At 46.9% G+C, this 23,515-nt stretch overlaps 1 protein-coding gene across 3 annotated transcripts in view; it reads right to left on the bottom strand.

The window, feature by feature from the left end:
• PDE9A (phosphodiesterase 9A) overlaps positions 1-23,515 on the bottom strand; it is a 50,127-nt gene that overhangs the window by 10,537 nt on the left and 16,075 nt on the right. The window contains exons 3-10 of one of the 3 annotated variants that reach the window (XM_015647177.3): positions 22,377-22,454; positions 21,510-21,553; positions 14,950-15,004; positions 14,053-14,123; positions 9,957-10,041; positions 5,738-5,819; positions 3,502-3,576; positions 428-514 (exon numbers count right to left, since the gene is read on the bottom strand). In XM_015647177.3, the coding sequence (XP_015502663.1) occupies positions 428-514; positions 3,502-3,576; positions 5,738-5,819; positions 9,957-10,041; positions 14,053-14,123; positions 14,950-15,004; positions 21,510-21,553; positions 22,377-22,454 (577 nt within the window). Of the gene's footprint in view, positions 1-427; positions 515-3,501; positions 3,577-5,737; positions 5,820-9,956; positions 10,042-14,052; positions 14,124-14,949; positions 15,005-16,559; positions 16,878-21,509; positions 21,554-22,376; positions 22,455-23,515 lie in introns of those variants that run through there. The other 2 variants (XM_015647185.3, XM_015647194.3) reach the window with 2 other exon arrangements.

The following is a 23,515-nucleotide window of genomic DNA, read 5'->3' as shown; positions in this document are numbered from 1 at the left end:
TCTCACATCAAAGACTGAGGCAAAGAAAGTTACCTTCTCAGCAATTCCTTTTCCTTCCTGACTTGCTCTTTTCTCTACTCCCTGTGATTTAGCACATTGATTATTGCACACATTGGTCCTTTTTAGCTGTATCTGAAGGCACTTGTCTTGCCTCCATTTACAGTAGGTACCAAGAGCATTCAACAGAAATGAACTGCTTTCAGTAATAGAAACCTCAGCAAATGAACACAAAACAGTTAAAAAAGAGTCATTTGTGACCACAAGAATGCAAACAATTTCTGAGGTACTCAAATCTTAAGAATTTGTACAGGCTGAGCACTTTCATTGGGATTACTCATGCGAATCATGTAAATTCCATGACTAAATGCCTCGTTTATTGATTTTTGAATGTGAAAAACTGCAAACACCAGTAAGTTGAAATACTCACCAACCACCTCTTCAACGTGATGGGATTGATGTTGAAGTCTTTTACCAGCCCAAGGTCGTGGTACATGTGCTCCAAACAGCTCAGCATCTGCAGCCAGGAACAGGCAGGTTATTGTTGGCTCTGTAAATATCCCTTGAGGACACCCTGTGAATTTCCCCCTTGCAATCATCAAATGATTGCAGAGCCCTCTTTAGATGAAAGAAAGATGTTCAAAGATTGCATGATTAAAGGCAGTGCAAGAGGGGAGACAGAGAGGGTCTGAAAGCTTTTTGAAGCAGACACGCTGCTGTTGATTCACAGGTTTTGTGCTGGGCTTTGCATATCACACCAGCACTCTCCAGTAATTGTGATTCGTGTGCTTCACAGCAATTCCTGCTCACAAGGAAAGTATTGCCATTTTTCTAGTTCAGCTGGGATGTGTCCTATTGCTCAATGAAACCAGTGGGAGCTTTTCCCTGGCTGTACACAAATGGATCAGGCTCCAGCTGAATAGAAAATTACAGCAGAAAATAAGAGATCCCTAAAGAAACATTTATTTCAGACATTTGTCAATACCTTCTTCCTTTATGACTTCTTGTGAGCTCCTAACTCTGCTATCTTAGCTCATATTTCTTGTTTAAAAGATTTCCCATTATAACCCTACAAAACTGCAGCAGTTTTGTGATTATCCCCTCATGGAGACTGTAACTACGCTGAAATGCAAGGGCAGGCAGCTCTTTTGAGACAACACCTGCTCTGCAGTAGCAAGGGGGATGCAGATAGTTTAGCATCAACCCTTACATTTAATCACCTTGAAAGGATTGCAAATGAAAGATACTGATAATCTCGAGTGTTTGGGTGCTTAACAGCTTCCACCAGTCAGAAATGAACAGGTTTCCCAGAGTTCAGGAGGTTATGTGTGTATGCATTCCCATTTCTGAAGGCCAGATCTGCAGGGGATGGAATGTGGCCATTGTGTTAGAAGATGCAGTTCTTAGACTGTAAAGCGAGCCAGGGGTTTCAACATGACGAGTATAATTTCACAAATACAGCCCTGGAGGCATTTCTAGATAGTTTTCTGTTATTTAGGCTCTTAGAAACTCACCAGAAAAAAAAAAGTGATTTAATTTAATGAAACCTTATTATTTATCAGGGGAATAAATGTAAGTTATGGAGTAAAAACAGGGCTGATTTTGAGGAATCCAAAGAGGATGAGACTTTCCTGCAAGACCTGAGGGACAATGCCATGGGCTGAATTCTGCTCAGATCACACAGACAACATTTTGCTGAAGATCCCCTTGTCCTGGTAGAATATATGTTTTGCAATAGTTCCATAAAAGACTTTCCATGACAATGAACTTTATCCAGAAGTGCTGAATTACCCTTAGGAATGCAGCTGTTGCCAAGAGAGCTTTGGGTGAGTGATGAGGTGACTCTCAGTCCCAAAGGTCCTGCCCCTGAAAGCAGGAGAATCTCAGTTTTCATGTTTAGCTTTCTTGATCAGCAACAAAAGCTGGACTATGGGACTCTTGTAAGGCTTGAAAAGTGAGAGGGCATTTGAGAAGGAGAACCCAGGCTTGCTGCAGAGCTGTGTTTACTGAGATGCAGCAGAGCACATTATTCATTTGCTTACAGATGAGGTTTGTGACCTGCCTGTCCCACACTGGGCACGTGGGCAAACACTCAGTGCTAAACAAGCACTGACAGAATTGAAATATTCTCTGTAAACATAAAGCAGAGCTAAGAGGGCGAGATAAACCCATATGGCTCACCACAGCTTGTGTGGAATCTCATTTCTGAGCAGACTCTTCCTTGCAGGGCAAGTTTAATCTCCACACCCTCCTGTTTGCCTTGCTCATGCCACCATATAATGTTTCCTAGCCTTCTGAACGAGTTACTGTGCAGAAGAACCATCCTCCAGCCCACAGCAAACCGTGGATAATGGGTTCTGTCTGTCCTCATTCTTTCCTAATGGTCAGAAGAACAATAATCCAGTGGTGTTATGGTGCACCTGTCAGACTGTAGTTCCCTCCTGCTGCAGAGACCTGGCAGGCATTTATGGCCACGGTGCAGAGAAAAGAGGCTGGAGAGGGCTGCACAGCACCTCTGACCACACAAGGGAAGCTCTGCCAGCCTCAGCAAATGGGAGATGGACCTAAAGCCATCAGAGAGCCCTTCTGTTGTTCTTCCAGACCTAGGAAACATCCTGAAGGGAATGTGCTGTTCCTGTGGATGTGGTACAGGGTGTTTTTCCTTGGCATGCTGAGCCAGAATTACTCTGCATGCACAACCTCTGAGAAGGTAATTACTGTGATTGCTGCTGGGGCTGCTTCCAGAACTACTCAAGCCTTCCCCTGGGGAAAAAAAAAATAAACAGCACTAAACCCCTGGTTTAGTCCTGTCCATCATTGCATTTTTCATAAGTGAGATTTGCTAGTATTTGCTAAATCTGGTTTTATATTATATTATAAGATGTCCACTCTTAACATCCTTCTCCTTCACACTTCTAGAGGTTTACACATAGACCTTCCAGAACCTTCTGCAGTAGGAGTGATGAACCATGAATAACACTAATAGCAGTAAGAAAAGGAAGAAAATGAAGCAATAAGGAGATACTAATTGGCTGTGAATGTAGCCTTGCAACCTCTTCAGAACAAACTGCAGAAAAAAACCCTCAGCTGAAGGGTTGTGAATCAATGCCTGCACCTCTGCCTGCTGCTTTATTGATTTGAGTGGAGTTATTGATGATGTGCTAAAGCACACACTTCACTGGGGATTGATTTGTTCAGATAAAATGGTTGGAGAGAACTCATGTGGCAGTAATGACAGTGCACCAGTTGAGGGATTTCCTAGGAAGAGATTAAAGAGCAAATAAAGAGGAGCCAGGATATGATAAACAGCATAATCTACCTGGCATCTGCTAGGAAAAAGCACTGTATTTCTGGTATGGATGGTGGTATGGAAATTAAAAAAAATTAAAAAATTAGAGAGTAAGGGGCAGAAAAAGGGGAAAACCCTGCAGACTGATTCAGAGGGCTTATTGGGACCTTATTGGTTCTCAGAAAGTGCCAACCCAGCTCAAGTGGCATCCTCACCTCATTGGGCTCCCACAGCCAGACATCAAAGGTTGGTTTCCTCAGAGCCTCGATGGTCTCCTGGGACAGCATGTACTGCAGACAGAAAGGCAGGAGGTGTAAACAAGGGTGTCCCTGCCATGGGAATGCTGTTGGCATGTCCTTGGGGCTCCCAGGGTTCCATTCACAAGGAGTTTAGCCACATTTCCTAAGCAGGGAGCAAACCATCTCTCCCTCTGGCCACCCAACCCTCCTCAGCCTTCCTGGCAGCTGCTCATTGGGGCAGATCCTTGTGGAGCAGAACTTGGGGGAAAAGGGAGAGTGGAGGTGTTAGGGAAAGGGTCATGGCTAAATCCAGCACAGGGAATCAAAGGCACAGGGCACAGGCCCATCCCTGGCTGAGCTGGTTCTGCTGCCTGCAGAGCATCAGTGGCACTCCAAGCTGCCAGTTAGGGAGGGTGGTGTGAAGTGTCTCTGCTTACAGTGCTAAATTAGCTGGTGGGGATGATATGTTTATTTTCAGATGATTTATGCTCTCATTTCGAGTGTTTTTTCAAGAGTGCCTACAGTTTCAAATTGGTTGTCAGCCTGCAAGATTCAAGAGATTTTTTATCATTATGCTCAGAAGCCTAAAACAAAATCAAGCTCATTCACCAGTTATGGTTGTACACAAAATGAAAAGGAATGTGCAGGGTTAAAGGACATGGGGATATCAGGGCTCTACAGATTCATCTTTTCAGGATCCTATTCATCAGTGGTTTTGTGACTCAAAAACCTTGTGGCTTCAACTGGTCCATTTACCATGGCTGTCTTTAATCTGGGTTTACTCTCCTGAGCAGGTGAATGACAATTTCTGAGCCATCAAACTGTTTGATACTTAATCCAAGGAGGAACAATGCAGAAGATTAATTTTTCTTCTTCTGAAGGCAATTTGAAGGAGTTTTGCATTTGCATACACAATGCACATTTAGTGTGATTTTCTGCAAGAAAACTGCTAATTAGATTAGATTTGGTGTTGCAGTGACATCTTCCTTCAGCCTCACTGACACTGGAGAAATCCAGCACCTGACAACTGATAACAAATTTTGCTAATCTCCAAAACCCCAGACTCCCATGAGTTTTGGTTTAGGAATAATGCAGAAATACAAACTCCCAGTTTACTCTACAGCGGGTCAGTGCAACTCTTTATTCTTAATTCAAGATCCTAATGCAGCAGTCCATCAAAGTTTAATCTGACATATATACTTATCAAGGGAAAAAAACTGGCTTGGAACTGATGTGTTCTGTGAAATGGTGTGTTAGTGTCAGGAGCACAAGCCTCCTGGGCAACAGTTAATTAAATAAAGTCTCTGCTTCAGTGCAGGTCACTTCTGTGAGGCAGAGCAGAACAAACAGCAGAATTTACTGCTCTGCTGGGCTCTGAAGAGAAATGTGCACAGAGCCATGTCCATGTCATGCACCTGCATCACAGGACCATGAGGATTCAGGGTGGCTGAGCCAGCTTTGGTGTGTGCAAGGAGGTGCCATGGTTAAACCACGATTTGCAAATGTGTGAGCTGGTGTTCCACCAAGGTCTGAGCTGGGCACTGAGCAGGAATAACCAGGCAGCTTTTAATAATTCTTGTGGGCAAAGACTGCTGGTTCTGGGACCAAAGACTCTGTGCTCTTCATGGTTTCAGCCTCATTCATCACTGTGGATTTGTACTTGTACTTGCCCAGGAGACATTTTTCTTCCAGCATTACTGTTTTCTCTAGCAAATACACTAACTCATTTTCACAGGGACAATGAATCATTTTGGAGAGAATCCAATGTCGCATTTTCTCTTTGTTTCCCTAGGTGAAGCATCCCCATAAATTACTTTTTAAATTAAAAAATAATCTATTAGGAGAAAACAGGCAGCAGCACTACTTTCAATCAGAACACGGCATTACAGGGTGTTTTTGATTGTTGCTATGAGTGTGGAGAATAAACAAATACAACTAGATAAAAGAGCATTAAATGTTGATGAATGCACAATGTTCATTAACATTTCAAACACTAATGAGCTTTCAAGTATTAAAGACTACTGAGAATTAAACTTTAAGTCACCGTGAGCCACTGACAGCTCTTTCCACTGGCTCACAGGAGTTTTGGATCAGACCTTGGATTTAGAATAACCAGGAATTAATGGCTAAGGAGTCACACATTGTAGAGCAGCACTTGTCAGGATGGCAGCCATGCAGGAGGAATGTGGAAAGAGCAAGGATTGTGTGGTACCTTTGGGTAGGATGGCACATCCCGCCGGGGAGCCGGCCTCTTGTTTTCATCCAAAAAGCTGTACTTGCAGGGACAGTTAGTCCTGTAATGAAATATTCATCTCTTAACATTGAGGGAGCAGAAGCACAGTTCTTCAAAAAGTGCCAGAAGTGCTCTGGTCTCCCAGGAGCCACCCCTCAGAGAACCACCCCACTCCACAACCTTTCCCTTTCAAAATGCTTTTGAAAGCGTGAGTGATCCTCCTTTGGGTTTTCTCCCCTTGTGCAACACCCCTGTTGCCCTTTCCTGGCCTATTTGCATTCAAGAGAGAGGTATCTGAGTTCAGCCATGTATCCATGGATACCCAACCAGTTCTCCTTAACCAAGTAACTTCCAGCCAGCGGTTTGCTGCCCATGGCAGGAGTCCTTCTCCTGGCTGCCAGGGACCGTGCTGGCTCTGGGCACGGGCACACCCGTGCTGATTTACTGCTGAAGGCACCCACTGAGCCTTGCTGCAGCCCACAGGAGCTGCCACTTTGATGGGGTGACCTCCTTGCCAGCTGCCCTCCACCTGGGACAGCAGCAGAGGCATGGACTTGGCAGACACCTCTGATCCTGGAGGAAGAGAGCCACTGCCTGCAATTACAGGTAATTAACCCTTGCCTGGTTATTAACACTGACAATTATCTACTCTTCTTTCCTCTGAGTATGGAAAAGCCAAGCTGATGCTTTCCCATCTGAGGAGAGGCCCAGGGGGGACCTTATCACTCCCTCCAATTCCCTGCCACCAGGTGAGGGTCAGGCTCTTCTCCCAAATGACCTCAAGCTGTGCCAGGGGAGGGACAGGCTGGACATCAGGGAGAATTCCTTCACTGAAAGGGTGGTCAAGCACTGGAAGAGGCTGTCCAGGGAAGTTTGGAGTCCCCATCCCTGGAGGTATCCAAGGAAGGACTGGGTGTGGCACTCCATGTCCTTGGGCTGGGAACAAGGTGGGGATCAGTCACAGGCTGGACTGGGTGGCCTTGCAGGGCTTTTCTCAGGCAACTGTCCACATTGCCTTTATTAACTCTTGTGTGAGGCTGATCTTCTTGTATTTTGCATTTGTAGAGTCATGGAATGGTTTGGGTTGGAAGGGACCTTAAAAATCGTCCAGCTCCACCCACCCTGCCGTGGGCAGGGATGCTGCTCGCTAGGTCAGGCTGCTCAGAGCTCCATCCAATCTGGCCTTGAGCACTTCCAGGGATTTATCCCTGGAGTTCTAACATTCAGATTATCCTCTCTCAGTTTTCAAGCCCCCTGCCAAAGGAATCAAAAAGAAACCTCCTGAAAGAAGCCAAGCAAAGCATTCCATTAACTCGGTTTGTGCATTTTTGATTATTATATTTTGCACTGTATCTCTTTTGAGTGAGTCTCTTCTCTGTTGGGAATTAGTCCAGGTCTCTTTTCTCCTCTTAACATTGATATCTGCTGTCATTTCTGGTGTCACTGTCTGAATCCTGTGAAAGTTATGTCATTTTACAGCTCATGGTGGTTAGCTGACTTCAACCAGCTGCCTTTTCCTGCCCCGTTTAAGGAGATTCCCAGTTGGTGAAAAGCTGTCTTAATAGTTTCTAAAGCTGTTTCCACAAAACTCCACTGTGTGGGGTATTAGTAGGATAAAAATAGTGAGATTGGGGCATTCCTTGCCCTAATTGGAGCTGACTGCCAGGGTTAGCTGAGGGTCAGCCAGCTATCTCTAATTCCCAGCTGTAGAAGGATATTGAAGCCTTCATCCCAGCACACTGGGGAACACACCAGAGCCAGGATGCATCAGACCTTCACAAATGTAAAACTGTATCTGCAAATGATCATGATTTTAAATGACACCATAATGCTATTAGCATCTGCCAGTGGTGAGTGCAAAAAGCAGACAAGGAAAAAAAAAAAAGAAGCAATTTGAGGAGGATGCAAATGGAGATGGTTTGCTCTTCTAAAGAAGGGGATGCACAGTTCACTGTGCAGGATGGTTTTTATAAGCCTGGCTGCTCAACCTTACTCTCTCATCTGGTAATGTAAGAGCAAATAAAAGAACAGGTAAATATCCATACAGCTGTGTACACTGCGATCTTATTGAACAACACAGGCACTCACACATATTTATGTACATGAATTAAATTTAGGTGGGATCCCTAATTGCAACCACAATGCATTATCTAGCAAATGACACAATGGATGACAGGTCTGAATGAGAGCAAACACATTTCCACCTCCCTGGAATGCCTCTGTTCCATCACATCCCCCATGCCAGCGGGAGAGGGTTTGCTCAGCCACCCTGGGGTGAAGCATCCCTAGGCTGGGGTCACCTTGGGCTGGTGGCCTGGCTGCTGTGGGGCTGTGGTGGCTTGGGAATAAGGAACCTCAGCTCATTCCTCAGCAGCTCCTGATGGGAGCCACCAAGGAGCGTCCTCTCCTCAGTCTTGTGTCCACATCTAACTGCTGCTTTGGGTCCCAGCCCCACAGGGTGCAGATAACCATGGGCAGAATTCTGGACAAGCAGGAGGAGCTTTTGAGCAGCTGGGAGGAGGGAGATGCAGCTCAGGGTAAGCAAGAGGAGCTGTGACAGAGCCTTATGGACACAGCACCAAAGTGATGTTGAGCAGAGCGAGTCCCACTCCTGATCCAGCGAGAGCAGCTGAGTGTGAGCTCAGAGCAAGCCAGGGTGGTGTCTGTGCCCAACTGAGCCCACACCCATCTTTACCCATCATCTTCACCCATCTTCACCACAGCTTTCCAGCCTCACACCCCGTGCTGGTCTCTGGCTTTTGGAGCCTGTCACATCTCACTATGAGCCCTTAGTGAAGGTGACACCCCAGCTGGAGCTGGCTGCTCTGAGCAGATGGAACACCCCCCATTCCAGCTTTTCTTGTTAACAGGTTGCTGTTTAGGCCACAAAATATAGATTGGAAGGTGACAGGATCTGGGATGGGAATTAGTCACAGCTGCTGGGACAGTCTTGTACTTCCTGATGTGGTGTGGTGGTGACTGAGTGAACACGAACTTGCCACAACTTCTTTTTTTGGACTTAATTCCCTGTCCACCTGTGCATCACTGTTCAGCTCTGCCAGCTCCCTGCCACAGCTGAAGGAAAGACACATGAGCACACATGTTTCATATCACACCCAGCACAAATCAGCACACATGCTCTTGCATTTGCTGCCAGCCTGGGCTTGGATTTTTCTAATAAGATTTCTCCACACACCCCAACAAGAAATGGTGCAAGTCACAGGGCAAACTGCATTCCACCCTGCTGGGATAAATCTGAGGCACACATCTGAGGTTAATAATGCTACTCTGCGTTTATGCTAACATGACAGCTGAATTTGGCCTTGGACTTCATGGGAATGAATTATCATTGTGCCTCCTGACATATCTGGATGGCAACATTTATAAAAATGAGTGATTATAAAGCCTGAATCTTTTAGCACATCTCCCATTGCCCTCAGTAGGAAACAGTTCTGATTAAGGGTCGGACAATTTGACCCCGAGACTGTCAAGGCATAGTTACATTTGCTGAGAAAAAAAAACCCCCTCACACACATTTTGAGCAGCATGGGGTATTCCTCTCCAGCAACCATCCCAGAAGTATTCCCAGTCTCACAGTGATGATTTGTTTGTCCTAGTGAGGCACTTCAGTGACACAGGGGGCATTTTCCAGCTGAGACCACGCACCGTACCAAATGCAATTTTTTCTGCTGGTGTTTTAATTACAGCAAAACCGAGCTTCAACATCACAATGAGCCCTTGCATTAGAAAGTAAATTCCCAATTTCTCATTGAATTTGAAACGGATGATTTATAATAGCATGAGATCATAATTAGAGGAACTGCTACATATTTATTTGGTAATTTCCCAGAATATATTGGAGCTGATTCGAGTGCTGACTGGTTCCCAACTGAAGGCTGCACTGTGCAGAAGTTCTTTTCCCATTCTCTCTCTCCCCCAGTAAATCCAGATGAAGAATTCCCGTTCTCTGTGTGACAAATAACTCCCAAGACCTTTTTCTCTATTCCCATGGCCCAAGCTAATTTAACTGGTGAATGGCTATAAATCTTCAAATAGTAAATTCAAGCTACTCTCCTTGATGACTATTGGTTTCCTTGCTCTCTTTCTTCTAAGCCCAGGAGATAATTCTGTGGAAATGTTGCATTGGGGTTTGAAAGCAGGCACTTACTCCTGTGGCTGGGTCCCAAGCAGAACTTACCTGCTGCTTCTTGCTGCCATCTCCTCCCTCATCTTTTTAATGTCGCGCTTGCATTTCTCAATCTCCACCACTTTCAGGCCTTCCACTGTCAACAGAGGGAAGCAACAGGGGTGTTACCATGGTGAAAAGTCGCAGGATCTCACTTCACAACGGTGCAGAATTTCAGGGAGCTCTGCCAGTGGGGTTATCCAGCGAGGCAGCCAGCTCTCACAGGCTGCCTGGGCTCTCCCACGTGCAGGTGCTGCCAAAGCCAGAGATGTTGGAAACCCACGGGAATTCTCTGCTGCCAACGCAGATAACAGCCTGCTGTACGGCTAGAACATCTCGCTTTTCCTCAGCAGCAGGCAGCTCTCCTGGTGCCTCCACTTCTCTGTGCTGTACAGCACGAAGCAGAGGAAATCCTGAGCAGGAAAAACCCCCGTGATGGGATGATAAGCGTGGCTATGCAAACACGTCCCGGTAGGATTAGAATTCCCATTAAGATAAAAGGTTTTAATTCAGAAGTTCATGCAGAGCATTAAGGAGCTCTGAGAGGCATTGCTGGATACAGAAAAAGCAAAGTGAGACTGCAGGAGAGAGAGAAAAAATGTTGAAAATTCGGCTCTAATGATAGGGAGCTTTTTGCGGTTGTTTTTTGTGGGGTTTTTTTTTTAACTATTGAAATCCTGTCACTTCTTTTTGCCGATCAATTCTGTAATCAAAGGTTATTTCTACATGCAGCACAGAAAATCCTATATTTCCCTTCTGCATGTAATTGTGAGAGCCACGAGGCAAAAAGTTTGATTGCCTTTTTATGCAGCAGGGCACTTTATTCCCTGTAGCCAAGAGAGCCCCATGCAGTGAGAGTGTGAGAATAATTCTCCCTTTCCTTTCCCCCTGGTTGAACTGTCAGCGTGATCAAGGACACAGCACCATTTATTGTGCCCGTGTCATTCACATTGCAATCGTTTCACAGCTCATTTGTTTACTGAACTCGTTGTTTGCATGGATGAGCCATGGTTCCAAGGGAACGTGCAACTGGAAAATCGGTGTTCAGCAACTTTGTTAGAAAATCACAGTCTGGATCACACCTATCTGGAGAGCAGCATGTGAGTGATGAAACCCTGCCTCGAAGGGCACAGCTCTGGAGAAAAGCAGAGACCTGGGTTTTGTTTTTCCTTTCTGAGAGTAACAACAAAGATTGCAGCTGGAACTGGGAGAAGGGAAAGAGATGTGTATGAACTCAGGGCAGAATGCCACACATTAGGAGAGGAAAGGGAAAGGGAGTTGGTTCTGTTTGTTTGCAACAAAATCCCATTTAGACATTTGTATTTTTTCATCTGTCATTATTATAGGCAATTTTTTGGGTGATCACAATGTGATGATGAAGACAAGCTTCTTACTGGGTATCTTTGTTCTGGACACCTGCCTGCCCTTTTTTGGGTGCTTTGTTCAGTAGCTGATGATCCTGACCTGCAGGCCCTGTGCTGCTTTGTACCTCGCTGGTGCATTCCCCTGGGAGAAATTCCTGGATAACCCATTTTCCAAGGTGTCTAACTGGTGGCCAGTGCCTATCTGGAGCAGAGGGAGCCAAGCAGAGTTATCAGAGCAACAGGGAAGTGGGGAAGGCAACTGCAGGGAGAAGAGGAGGTCTGGTGCAAAATGGCAACCCTGAGCATTTTTTCCTGTTGTGTCCCTTTGGTTTTTGTCCCAAATCTCTCCAGGGGAGCAGAGAATTTTCATAATAATTTTCTTAAGGTAGATGTGAAACACTTACAAATTACAAAGGGTTTTTTGCCAGCTTCCTTATTCTTGTGTGGGCTGCTGTGCAAAGCCAAGCCACGGGACAAAGCATTCCCAGAGCTTGCTCTGCATGGACTTACTTTCCAAAGGGAAGTGACAAGCTTTAGCTGGGATTTAAAAAATCAGCTAAAAGATTTGGCTCCCTGAAAACACATCTCTGGTGTGGTCTCCAGGCAGGAATGGGAAGGAATGAGAACATTTCATATGAGGTGCAGATGTAGTGCTGTCATGAGCACTTTTCCCCACACACACACATCCCCTCTGGGGAACAAATCCTGGAGAGCACACGTGAAAAGTGGCAGAAAAGGGATCTCTGAAAGAGGCAGGAGAAAAGGCAAAATAAAATCACAATTCTTTCCACATTTGGCTTGCAAATGATAAATGGCCACGTCATGTGCACTGATTAAGGGCCCATTACATTATTCTGTAGTGAGAAATACTTTCTGAAAAGACCCTGTGCTGTCTAAAGAAATCCTTGGGCTGAATCCAGCAGTGAAACACGGCCCTTAGAGCAACCTCTGGGAGCCCAGCTCAAGCAGGGAGGTTGGACACTCCCTCTCTCCCACAGATTTGCTTCTTAAACATGACAGTCCAGAGAATTATTTGAGAATGCTGCAGGCTGGGCTCTGTTCAAACTCTGGAAGTCTGATTTTGAGCAGATAGGTGCACTTGCAGACAGGCAGCCCAGGGAGCTCCTTCTCACAGATTGCTCCATCAGCTGCTGGTTCCATCAGGACCTGCTCAGGGACAGGACCCTCCTTTGGGGAGCAGGGAATTCAGTCCTCCTGCATGGCACAGCAGCTCTGGGCAGGCTGCCTTCCCTAAACCAGAAATAAAGTGCTGGAGTGGGCAGGTGCTCAATTTTTTCCTGCCAGAGATGGCATGAATGCCTTGTTATCTCCCTCCTGCACTGTGAGCTGCCAGTGTTGAGAGGCAGAGTGTGTGCCAGAGCTCCCAGGGGTTCACCAGAGGCCAAAAGCAGCCCCTAGCTGGCTGGGACAGTTGCTTGCTTGGGCTGCCAAGGGGATACAAAGACCCACAGCTTACCTCATTTACTCTAATCCATGGCATTTAGCCCTGAGAAATGGAGTTGGTCAGAAGTTTCACTGAAAATGCAGAGTGACTGAGCTCATTTCTCTTTTCTCTTTTTTTTGGGGGGGTCAAGGAATAAACCAGCAGAGCCTTGGGAGAAGCAGCAGCCAAACAGACAGGGAGGAATTCATTCCTGGGTTCCTTTCAGGGGGCTGGGCAAGCTGCAGGTTGCCCCCTCCATGGACATCCCTCAGCACCAGGAGCCTGAGGCTGGGGTGGCCACAGGGAGAGGCTTCCCCACAGCTGCTCCTCAAATGAGGACATTTCTTCCTCTCCCTGATGACAAAGGGATCAGTCTCCCCAAGCAGCTGCAGGGTCAAGGTAGTTTCTGCTCAGGGGAAGTTTCAGGAAAACAACTTCTTCCATGAACCAGAAACTTTTTATTCCCAGCCAGCTCTAGTGGAAAAGTTCTTTCTGCAGCTGTAGTGCTGGGGAAGGCTCTCCCTGCTCCTGGGCTCAATGCTGAGCATCCTCAAGGATGTGGGGGTGTGGAGTCACAACTGGATGGCAGCACCTTATTCATACCCCTTCCCTGCCTCTCTGGGACCTGTGTTCTGCATAATGCACCAAAACAACTCAGAGGCTGCACAGGGGGAAGCAAAATGACCCAAAAATCCCAGAAAAGGAGCTCTCTGAGCAGGTGAGCTGGAGCTGGCTGCTGCACTGTGGCAGTGTGGTGGTGTTAGGGGACAAGGACTGGACTGCCAGCAGAAGGAGGGTGTTACCTCCTGGAATTACAGACCAAACGCCCCAGTGAGGGTGGGATCAGGTTCCCCAGTGTTGGAGGAGTGCAGAGGGATGGGGAGGTCACTGCTGGGTGCAGGGAGGTGACAGACACCTGGGCCACGGGGGACACGGGAGGGCTGGGAGCGGGGATGGAGGGGTGGGTGGTGGAGCCCCTGTGCCACAGGGACAAGAGAACAGCAGCACTTGGCCCCAGGCTCCAGAGCTCCGTGGAGGGCTCAGCAGTGCTGAAAGGGAGGGCAGCAGGAGCTCTGGATGCTGGCAGCACCAGCCAGCCCACCCTGGTCCCCACACCAGTGCCACCACAGGCTCCCACCGTCCCCACTGGTCACCACGGGCTGACCTGCGGCCTCTGGGGCTCAAAGTTGGCCAAATTACGAGGGATTGGAGAAAGTGGAGGGGCTGTGAGGAGCAGGACAGGTCAGAGGTCACAAGAAGGCACCAGTTCCCACTGGGAGAGGAATAAAGGGACACTCACATTCAACCTTTTTCTCCAGCATTGCCAAGTGATTAGCTACTTCCGTTTTCAGCTCATTGATTTTAAAAACCCTGGAAAGAAAACCCTCATGTATTAATGTAATACATTTAATGCTCTACCTACCCTAGGTGCTAAAAACTTCTGCTGGAAAAGCCCATATTTGTGTCTCTATGATTGATCTGCCCAGCCACGTTTGTCATAGCAAATTTTCCATGGAATTGCTAACACTGGGGCAGAAAATACACCCCAGGCTTAATTTTTAGAAAAAGTAACAAGTGATAATTATTTTTATGGCCCTGGGAATGACCTGTGGCTCTACAACACTTCATCTCCCCCTCTCTCAGCAGTGACTTGCTACTGTACTCCCCCAGGGAAGCAAAGTTAAACTGGTAATTGTTAAATTGATACTTCATAATTGTCCAAGAGCAGCGTCTTGGTGTCTGCACACTCTGAAACCTCCTCCCCTCCTGTCGAGTTACGCTGGTGATTTGCTGGGCTGTGCTGGGACTGATCTGTCTTATTGAAACCAGCTGGGATTAAATAAGCAGCTACACAGATGTTGAGCAATCCTCTCAGAGGAGAGACTTTTTGGGTGATAAAGGGGAAAATGAAACAAATCTGATGATTTGACTGTTCAATGAAGAAGCATTTCTTTTCTTCCTAAGAGGGAAGGAGCATTTACTACCTGATCTTGTTTTTAGATCAAAGATAAAATTGCTTTTGGTTTAAGCTACTGTGTTGCTGTCAGCAGGAAATAACGTGTCCCAGACCTAAATTTGGCAGACAGAGTGGGATTTGAAAGATATTTTAAATGCCCCTCTGCCTCCTGTGAAAATTTCATTTCAGGCTGATAAAAGAAATAACATTTTAAATTAATAATGATGTTCAGTTTCTTACCTTGAGAACTGCTCGGCAATCTGTCCCAATAAATTCTGGAACAATTCTTCTTTCTCTGAAAAAAATAGAAGGGAGACATATATAGAAAAAAAAGAAAGAAGTCAGCCTCAATTCTTCTGCAAAGTGGTTCCAGTTTTCATGGTGAGGCCAAAAATTTGTTTTAGTCCTTTGAAGAGTGATGGTGTTTGGGAGTGTCTCCTTGTCTTACCTGCCTTCCTCTTCCTGCAGATTACCCTCAGGGTTTCTCAGAAGTTCTGTTTTTGGGAGGCTGGTCTCTGTGAGGTGGTTTGTTTTAAGGAGAGGACACCCCTTTCACAGACCTTGGCTGGGACACCCAGGATCCCAACTGGCTTTTGAAAGCTCCTGCTCACAGTCAGCGTCTCTACACCAGCAGCACACTGTGACACAGTGCCCATGCACAACACCACAGTTCAGAATAATGCAAAATAAAACACAGCTTGCCTTTCAGCTTTATCCTGGAGACCAATTTTCCTGGTGCAAATGCCTAAGGATTGTGCTGCCTTGCATAAACTCTGGGCAAACACGAGATGACGAAGTGCTGTCCCTGTGGAATGAGGTCTGCCCTTCCTGGTTTGTGGGGTGGACACAGCAGGGTACAAGTTTCCCAGCCCCTTTTCCCTTGAGAACACAGTTTGACAGAGCTGCCACAGGGATCCTGTCAAGATCCCGTTGTTCCCTGAGTTCCTGCAGAGTGGCCACACTGGGAACCCTCGTGGCAGCAGCTCCCAGCTCCGGCTCTCGGGATCTTCTGCTGGCTCAGGAAAGCCAGCTGATGAAGCCCCAGCCTCTTCCCAAGATAATCACAGGATTGCAACCACCAACACAGGGAAAAGCAAACAATCCCTCAAAACAGGACCCCAGGTTTCAAGGGACAGCACACTTTAGGAAGGAAGAAGTGTGACAGCAATGTTTTCCCATCTTTTAGTGTCCATGCAGAAAAGGGAAGCCCAAATCACCTTTGCTGAGCCCTGAGATGCTGTTTTGGGATTGTTTCCCTTTTTCCCCAAAGTGCTGCAGTGATTTCTGCACTGGGGATGTGCTCAAGGAGAGGAAGCATTGAGTGCACTCATAAACTCACTGCAGATTACAGAACACCTATTTATACCCCACACAGAAACACCCCAATGGCATTTCTGCAGATACTTCTTGTCCTTCCCTGCAGGAACACGATGCCTCAGAGTGCAGTCAGCAGGCAAAACACATCAGATAGAAATACAGCCCAGCATTTAGCATTTATTTCTAAATAAATGCTCTTGTACCTGTTGAAAGGACATGCAATTCCTTGGCTATTAGAGACATCAGCAATACTTGCCAAGAGCATTCACATCACTGGTCAAAACAATTTGCCTGTTACCCCCGTGTCACAAAACTGGAGCAAGCATTCAGTGCTCTGAAAGCCTCAGATCTAATTCCCATTTTTTATTTTATTTTTTTCCCATTTTTTCCCCCCCAGCTCCCAGCGGAGTGGCTAGCAGAGAAAACAGAGATTGGTTCTTCTCACAGAGACCCATTTTCCAGTTTTCTCACAAAACCCAAGTGCTGAAACAAAGCAAAGGCTGCGTCCTATTTAAGAGAGGAGGAAAACTCACCGTGGGCAGAACCTGGGATGGCACAGAGTCCAAGAGTGAAAATAAGCAGAGAAAGCAGAGAAAGCCGTGTCCTCTCCCTCCGATGCTGCTCAGCCCTCTGACAGTGGCTGGAGCGTGCCAGAGACTGACAAGTTCCCTATAAACACTGTTCCAGTAAAAAAAAAAAACAACCCAACAATCTTACTTTCACTCCCTCCCCCTGTCAAAACTCACTCAGAGTACTAGGAAATTCTCATCCAGGGAACAGTCAGCTGCAATCTGATGTTTATGGATGTAATAAAAGACTTTCAAAATGAAGATGTATGTTTTTATAACCCTAGGGTGCAGTAAAGATATATGACTAAGAGTGGCAGTTTGCCTCATCTTAAAGAGACAAAGATCCATTTCTCTGCCCTGTTCCTTTCCGAGGGAAAGACCTCTGGTAACCCCTGTTTCTGAAGAAAATGAGACATTGCTCTGACATGATTTAGTCTTGCTTGTCCCTTCCTTTGTAGAACAGGAGGGTTAGGTGTGCTTTTGCTCCCTTTGTTACCCTCTGCCTTCTTTTTTTTATACCTCTGGGCAGGGCTGAAGCCTCAGGTGCACACAGACACCTTTTTCCTCAGATTGCCTCATTTGTTTTGCTGTGATTCCCTCTCTGCAAGGGAAATCCTACTGCAAGCAGGTGGGCTGTGGGCACTTTGCTGAGGGTCCTGTTGCAGCATCCCCAAAAAACCCTTTGTGCTCCCCTCACCTATGCCAGCTCTGTGAATACACAGTGTTTACCAGTGCAGGTGTTCAGCAAGTCAAGTTTTTGCACAGCACTCTGTCTGTTTTACAGCTGACAAATGGCAATTAGAAGCAAACCCCTCCAGAAGATGCTGCAATGGTTAATGCTGGGCAGGGGACAGGCCAGCTCGGGCTTCCCCAGGCTCCCCCTGCTCATCCCCTGCTCGCAGGGACTCCTGCTCTTTGCCCTCTGGCCTCTGCCAAGCTCAGCAGGGACAAAGGAGCCATCCTGCCTTGTCTCCAGCAGCTTCTGGGAAGAAGGCAGGTGCGGGGGAATATGGCAGCAGCATTTTTTCCTGTGATTCCCGCCGTGGCCGGGCCGGAGGCTGGCAGGAAGAGCACACCTTCCCTGCCAGACTGGCACCTGAGCAGCTCAGGTGATGCTGCACTGGCACAGATGGTTTATTACCCACTGGGAGGAACCCTCTGCCTCGCACTGCCCTGCTCAGCAGTGCCTCTTCCTCCACCTTCTCACCCTTTGGGATCATGGCCAGGGAGCCACCTCCATCCTCCCACTCTCCCTGGCTCCCTTTGCCACCCTGCCAGCCCCAACAGGCAGGGAGTCCGTGGGGCTGGGGGATGGCTTGGCTTCCTTCTGGCAAGCCTTCCTTCCTTCCTTGGCCAAGCAAGGCTGGGAGGGCATGGGCATCTCCTTTTCCTTGCCAGCATCAGGCTGATGAATTCCTGCCCCGTTTCTCACAAATGTTTCTGCCCCAGGCTTCTGTCTGCATTTCACTTTCTGTGGTTTTCTTGGATCAGGGCAGTCAGAGTAATTAAAAAAAGCCCCACAAGCAGCCAGGTGGACAAAAGCCTTGGGGAGGGGTGAATTTCAAGCCCAAGCCCACACCCATGAGTCTGTCATATTGAGCCCCAGATTAATGTAATTCACAGCTCAGGTTAATTTGGGCTGTTGCATGCAAATTCCTCATCAGGTGAGCAATCCCAAAGTGGTTGACCACGTGCCAGTGCACGAATCCATGCAGGATGCACTAAGGAGCAGGAGTGGGAGGAGGAATTTTCTCTCCCAGCCTCTGCCTCCTCACTCTTCCTGAGCTGGCAGCATGAACAAGACTCCAGAAGGAGAAGAGAGAGATGCCAGAATCAGAAGATTTAGACACAGTGACAAGCTTCTGCCGTTTTACCATCACCAAACAGCACAAGATCTCGGGTACTGAATAATCCAGGGGGAAAAGCATCCCTGCAGATCTCTAGTGCAGCCACTGCTGGGTTTTGCTGCCCTAACTGTGGAGCAGAAGGGAAGTCCCTGTGAATGTTTTCCTGTCCTTTCAGGACCACTGTGGGTCAGGCTCATTTGACCTCCACAACAGCTCCTTTCTCTGCACTATCAGAAACGTAACAGGCTTCAATTTTATCTCTCAAGAGGGTGCTGCTAATAGGGTTTGTTCATTTAATTGTCACCTCTGTCCAATCTATAAGTGCCTGAACCCTGCTAATTAGAGCAACAACACAGACATCATTTTGTGAGTATTGAGCCAGTTTCACCATGAGGAGAGAGACCAGAGCCCTTCTGCTGAAGGGAGGGAGAGGAAGCTCACTCAGTGGGCCTGGAAATTTAAATACCACAGAGAAAAGGGTTTGCCACGGGGGTTTTGATGCTCTGCTAGGATAGCCATGTGTCTTCTGGTCCAGGGCCATAGGAGGAGGGACAGGGTGTGATCCAGCAGCTTCACAGGCTCAGAGCCAGCAGGCTCAGGCCTCATCCTGACCCTAACCCTGACCCTGACCCTCATCCTGACCCTGACCCTCATCCTAACACTTGCAGACAGCTGACCCCTGACACATTGATCACTGCTGCATCCAGCACTCTCTGGAATAAAAATTTATTTTCATTTCCAGCCCTCTCCTGTGACTATGAGCAGGAAATGAAGAGCTGTTTCTTAGCAGGACTCTGGTGGATATCTCCTCTGCTGGACAGAAGCCACTGCTTATATTTTTCCTCCCGCAGGATTATATTTCCCAGTCCCACCTTTCACAGCCTCTGTTCCCCATGTCATTCTTCTGCAGCTGCCTGGGAGATGCTGAAAAGAGGTGCATTACCTCCCACCACTGGGAAATTTGGGATGACCCCCTTTTTGGCACGTATTTGGATGAGATGCTTTGGGAAGCAGAACGATGCAGACAGAGCTGTCTGAGAAGTGAAGAATAGAATAGAGCTGGCTTTTTTTTTTTTTTTAATGAAGAGGAACAATTTCCCACTCTGTTTATTCTTCCTACTGTCAGCAAAATGTCAGGAATGCTTAAGATTAATGACAAGCCATGTGAAAGAGAAAAAGATACCAAGGAACATTAGTTCCATCACACTCAGCTCAACTTTCTTCCTCTTTCCATAGCAGACTCTGTATTATGTTTTGACAATCTATGGCCAGAATTTTTCTTGCCCTTTTCAGCTCAGATCTTTGGAAATCCTTGTTTTATGAAATGCAGGGAGTGAAGAGCGATCTTGCTGACACAGTGAGCTGTGCTCTGCACAAAGCAGAGCCATGTGCTGTCAGCTGGGGATGAAAAACGAGGGCCTTGGGAGAGTGTGAAAAGTCATCCACGGTCCTATAAAAATATACTGTTAGCTCCATGTTAGGGGAATAAAAAAGGTATTCAAAAAGGAGTATGTTTTCTAGAAATCCTCTCAATCAGCTTCCCAGCTGGTATAACTCACTGGCATTTCCTGGCAGAGCCATACTGGCCCCATTTCTCTGTCATGGGGCAGCTGGAGACTGGTTACTCACAGCAGCTGGGACACAGAGCCAGGTGCTCCACCCCACCTTTTCTCATGTGATAATGCAAACAGTGTCCTCCCAGACCAGGAGAGTGATGCTGCTGCAGCAGGGTTTGTCACAATAAGGAAATAAATAGTTTGGCAGACAGCTTCTTCCCCTTTGCAGTCACGTGTGCCTTGGCTGTGACTATCTCCTTCTGGCAATCACTGTTTATGGCTTGTTACAAATCTCACTGTGGTAGGTTCTTCCCAGTTCCCTGTGTTCTCTTTGCTCTCTGTTCACCTTTGCTCCTTGCATGCACAATCTCCCTGCTGCAGCCTCTCTGTCTTCCCCACATCCTCCTTTCCAGATGTTTCTGCCAAGGCAGATGCCTCAGAGAACAGCCTCAGTTCCCTGTGCCTCCCCTTCTAGAAGACAGACACTCTGTTTTAATCCAAAATTCAGGACAGTCAGCCAGAGGATGAGATGGGACCACCAAAACATCATCTCCCCTATCCCAACAAACTCACCTGCTCCTGCACAGGACTTTTCCAGCCCCAGGCTTTCTGTGCCTCTCCTGTTCTGCCTATGCCCTCTGTGTTTCCAGGACAATCATAACTTCTTGCCCTTTGTCTCTCCTATCTTCCCATTTGACTGCTCCAAGAAGTGTCCCCAGCTGATGTTTCCTCTCCTGCTGCAGCCCCTGCCAGCCTGTCCCTGTGGCTTCAGAGTGCTCAGGCTGCCCTGATGTGAGTGGCAGGAGATGCTGCAGCTGCACATGTGAGAGAAATCATGAGCCAGGTGCTCACAGGAATTGCCCCAAGCCGAGATTCTTCTCCAGTGTCTGAGAGCTGCCAGCCTGAGCATGATACTGGCAGGCAAAGAGGGAGGAGTGGCTCTTCAGCCCTGCCTGTGGCTGGGGAACGTGCTCCAGATGTGTTCTTTCACCCAGGCCCTCTTTAATCTTGTCAGGTGGATTTAAATATTTATCACACTTAGAGCTACCATGCCCACAACAGAAATTGGAGTTCTCAGCCATTTGGAAATAACATGAGGCTGAAATGTCGTGCTCAGCTTTCCAGCAGAGCTTTGCTGAGGAATGGGCAGGTTTAACAGAACACTGCAGGAAAGGCTTTCATTTGTCTTGCCTGAAAACCTCCACTGCTCCGTGCAAGACCTTCCCCAGGGCATCAGGAGTGCTGAGTCAGATCAGAGCGAGGCATTGGGAAAGTCCCCTGGACTCAGCCATTCACCTGATCCTCAAATTCATTGAAATTCGGGCACATTTTTTAAGCTTTCCTACAGAACACTGTGATCAAACATTTCTCATTCTTCTGCAGCTACAACCATGACACCGACATCTTCGAGTGTTTGCATCATGGCCACATAATTTCCACATGTAAATGTTTGCAAATTCAGCTTTAGTTAATTCAGCTTTAATAGATTCAGTTCAAAAGGGTTGTTTTACCTGAGAGCTGCTCAGTCACAACTGGGATCACTTTGTATGGAGACCTGGAAGAGTCACAGAGGGCTGCTGTTAGCAACACTCAAAATGCAGTTTGCATTTCACATCCGTACTCCCCGAGAAGTACAAAGAGGTCTCTGAAGATAATTCTAAGATCTCTTAAAACCTGTGAGTTTGAATAAGCAATGGCACTTTTTCTCAACACCCAGCCCTGAGATTTACTAGAAACAGAATCCTAGAACCACAGAATGGTTTGGGTTGGAAAGGACTTTAGAAATCATCCAGTTCCAACCCCTTGCCATGGGTAGGGATATCTTCTACTAGACCAGGTTTTTCAGAGTACCATCCAACCTGGCCTTGAACGCTTCCAGGGATGGGGCAGCCACAGCCTGTTTTTGCTCTGTGTTCATGTCCTGTGCAGGAGATCTCTCCCAGCTGCTGGGGCTCCACCACACGGTGTCAATAGGAGCAGTGGCAGTGATGAGTTATCATGAAATACTGGCCAAAACCAACCATGAGGAGACCTAAACTCACCACAGGCTTTGAGTTTGCTTTTCAAATAATCTGTTGGTTGTGCCCCAGCAGAGCAAGCAGGAGTGGGGGAACAACAGAGCTCTGACAGCAAACAGGGAGGGATGGGAACAGATGTTCTGCATTAAACACCTACAAGCAGTATTTCTTTCCTCAGACAATTGCTCCTGCTTTAACAAGTAAAAACCTTCCAAACCAGCGCTCGTGTTACAAGCCAGCACGCATTTCTTAGTGCCATGCCCCTCCCTCTGGGGAGCTGCTCACCTCCCACTGCACACAAAAGGCTTCTGCAGGAAACCACCTCCCTTTTCTGGAGGAGCAGGTGGCAGCAGGGCTTACCTCTCTGTGTTTGCAGGCATCGTGGGATCAATGGACACCATGCAGTTGTCTGCTGTCAAAAGGGAGATGGTTGTGTTCCTGAAAAGCAAGTTCCAAAGAGGATTGTTTGACCTAGAAATGCCAGCTGGAATTCTGTGCTGCTGCATGTGATGCAGAGCCATCTTTTCTCCTGCAGATGCATCTTTCCTCCTTGCTCTGTCTTGGTACCTCTGTTACCTCAGAGCAGAAAGAGTCAAAGCCCAGCACAGGGGATGCTTCACCCATGTAAAATGTGAAGTGTGATCATTTTTGATCCCAGGGCAGACCTTGCTAATTAATTTATTCTCTTGACTTGTTGAGTAATAATTTCTGTTAAAAAGCTGTATTTTGTGATACATTGACTCAGCAGCTACGTATTGACTCACACCATACAAATGACTTTTGGTGCTATGAATGTCTTGAAATTATTTAGTTACTCATTTACCAAAACAAACAAAACAAATGTCTTGCTGAATGTGGAGTATTTTTCTTTTTAAAATACTGTACTAAAGATGATCTCACAGGCTCAGACGTAAACCTTGGAGGTTTACTTGGGCTCCAGGATCCTGGGTGAAATGCAATTTTTCTTTGAAAACCTTCTGATAAAAATAAAATGCCAAATATGCAGTGGACACCCTGATTGTGAATGATTAAAACTGCTGAACAAAGTTTCCTGGGTGATGGAGTGGAAGTATTTGACAGCATAGGAAAACGAGAGTTATTAACCTCTCTAATGTCAAATGAGAGGAAACAGAACAAATAGCAAAGGGCATTAATTCTGTCCAGCAGCTTATGCAAATTCAATTTTATCTTTCAATCCCCATAACTGGAGTCATGCAATAAAGCCATGATTAAAAGACTGGCTTATTTTTCTCCTGCACTTTTCCTGTATTGTAAAGTTGTGTGTCCAGAGATAAAGACTTTGCCTTGATGCATCCAGCCTGTGCTGCTTGAGGTCCTTAAGCAGACAGCAGATTCCCCTTCTAGAGGTGACTAAAGGTTCTAGAGATGATTTAGGGGCTTCCCTCACCCTGCTCCATTGCCTGGAGGTGTTGCAGAGGTGGATGGATGGATGGATAGATGGATGGATGATGGATGGATGGATGATGGATGGATGGATG

The sequence above is a fragment of the Parus major genome, chromosome 1 (genome assembly GCF_001522545.3).
Source record: "Parus major isolate Abel chromosome 1, Parus_major1.1, whole genome shotgun sequence".
Taxonomy (NCBI): Eukaryota; Metazoa; Chordata; class Aves; order Passeriformes; family Paridae; genus Parus; species Parus major.
Note: the sequence above shows the minus strand (reverse complement) of the source record. Positions and strands in the feature narration are given on the sequence as shown.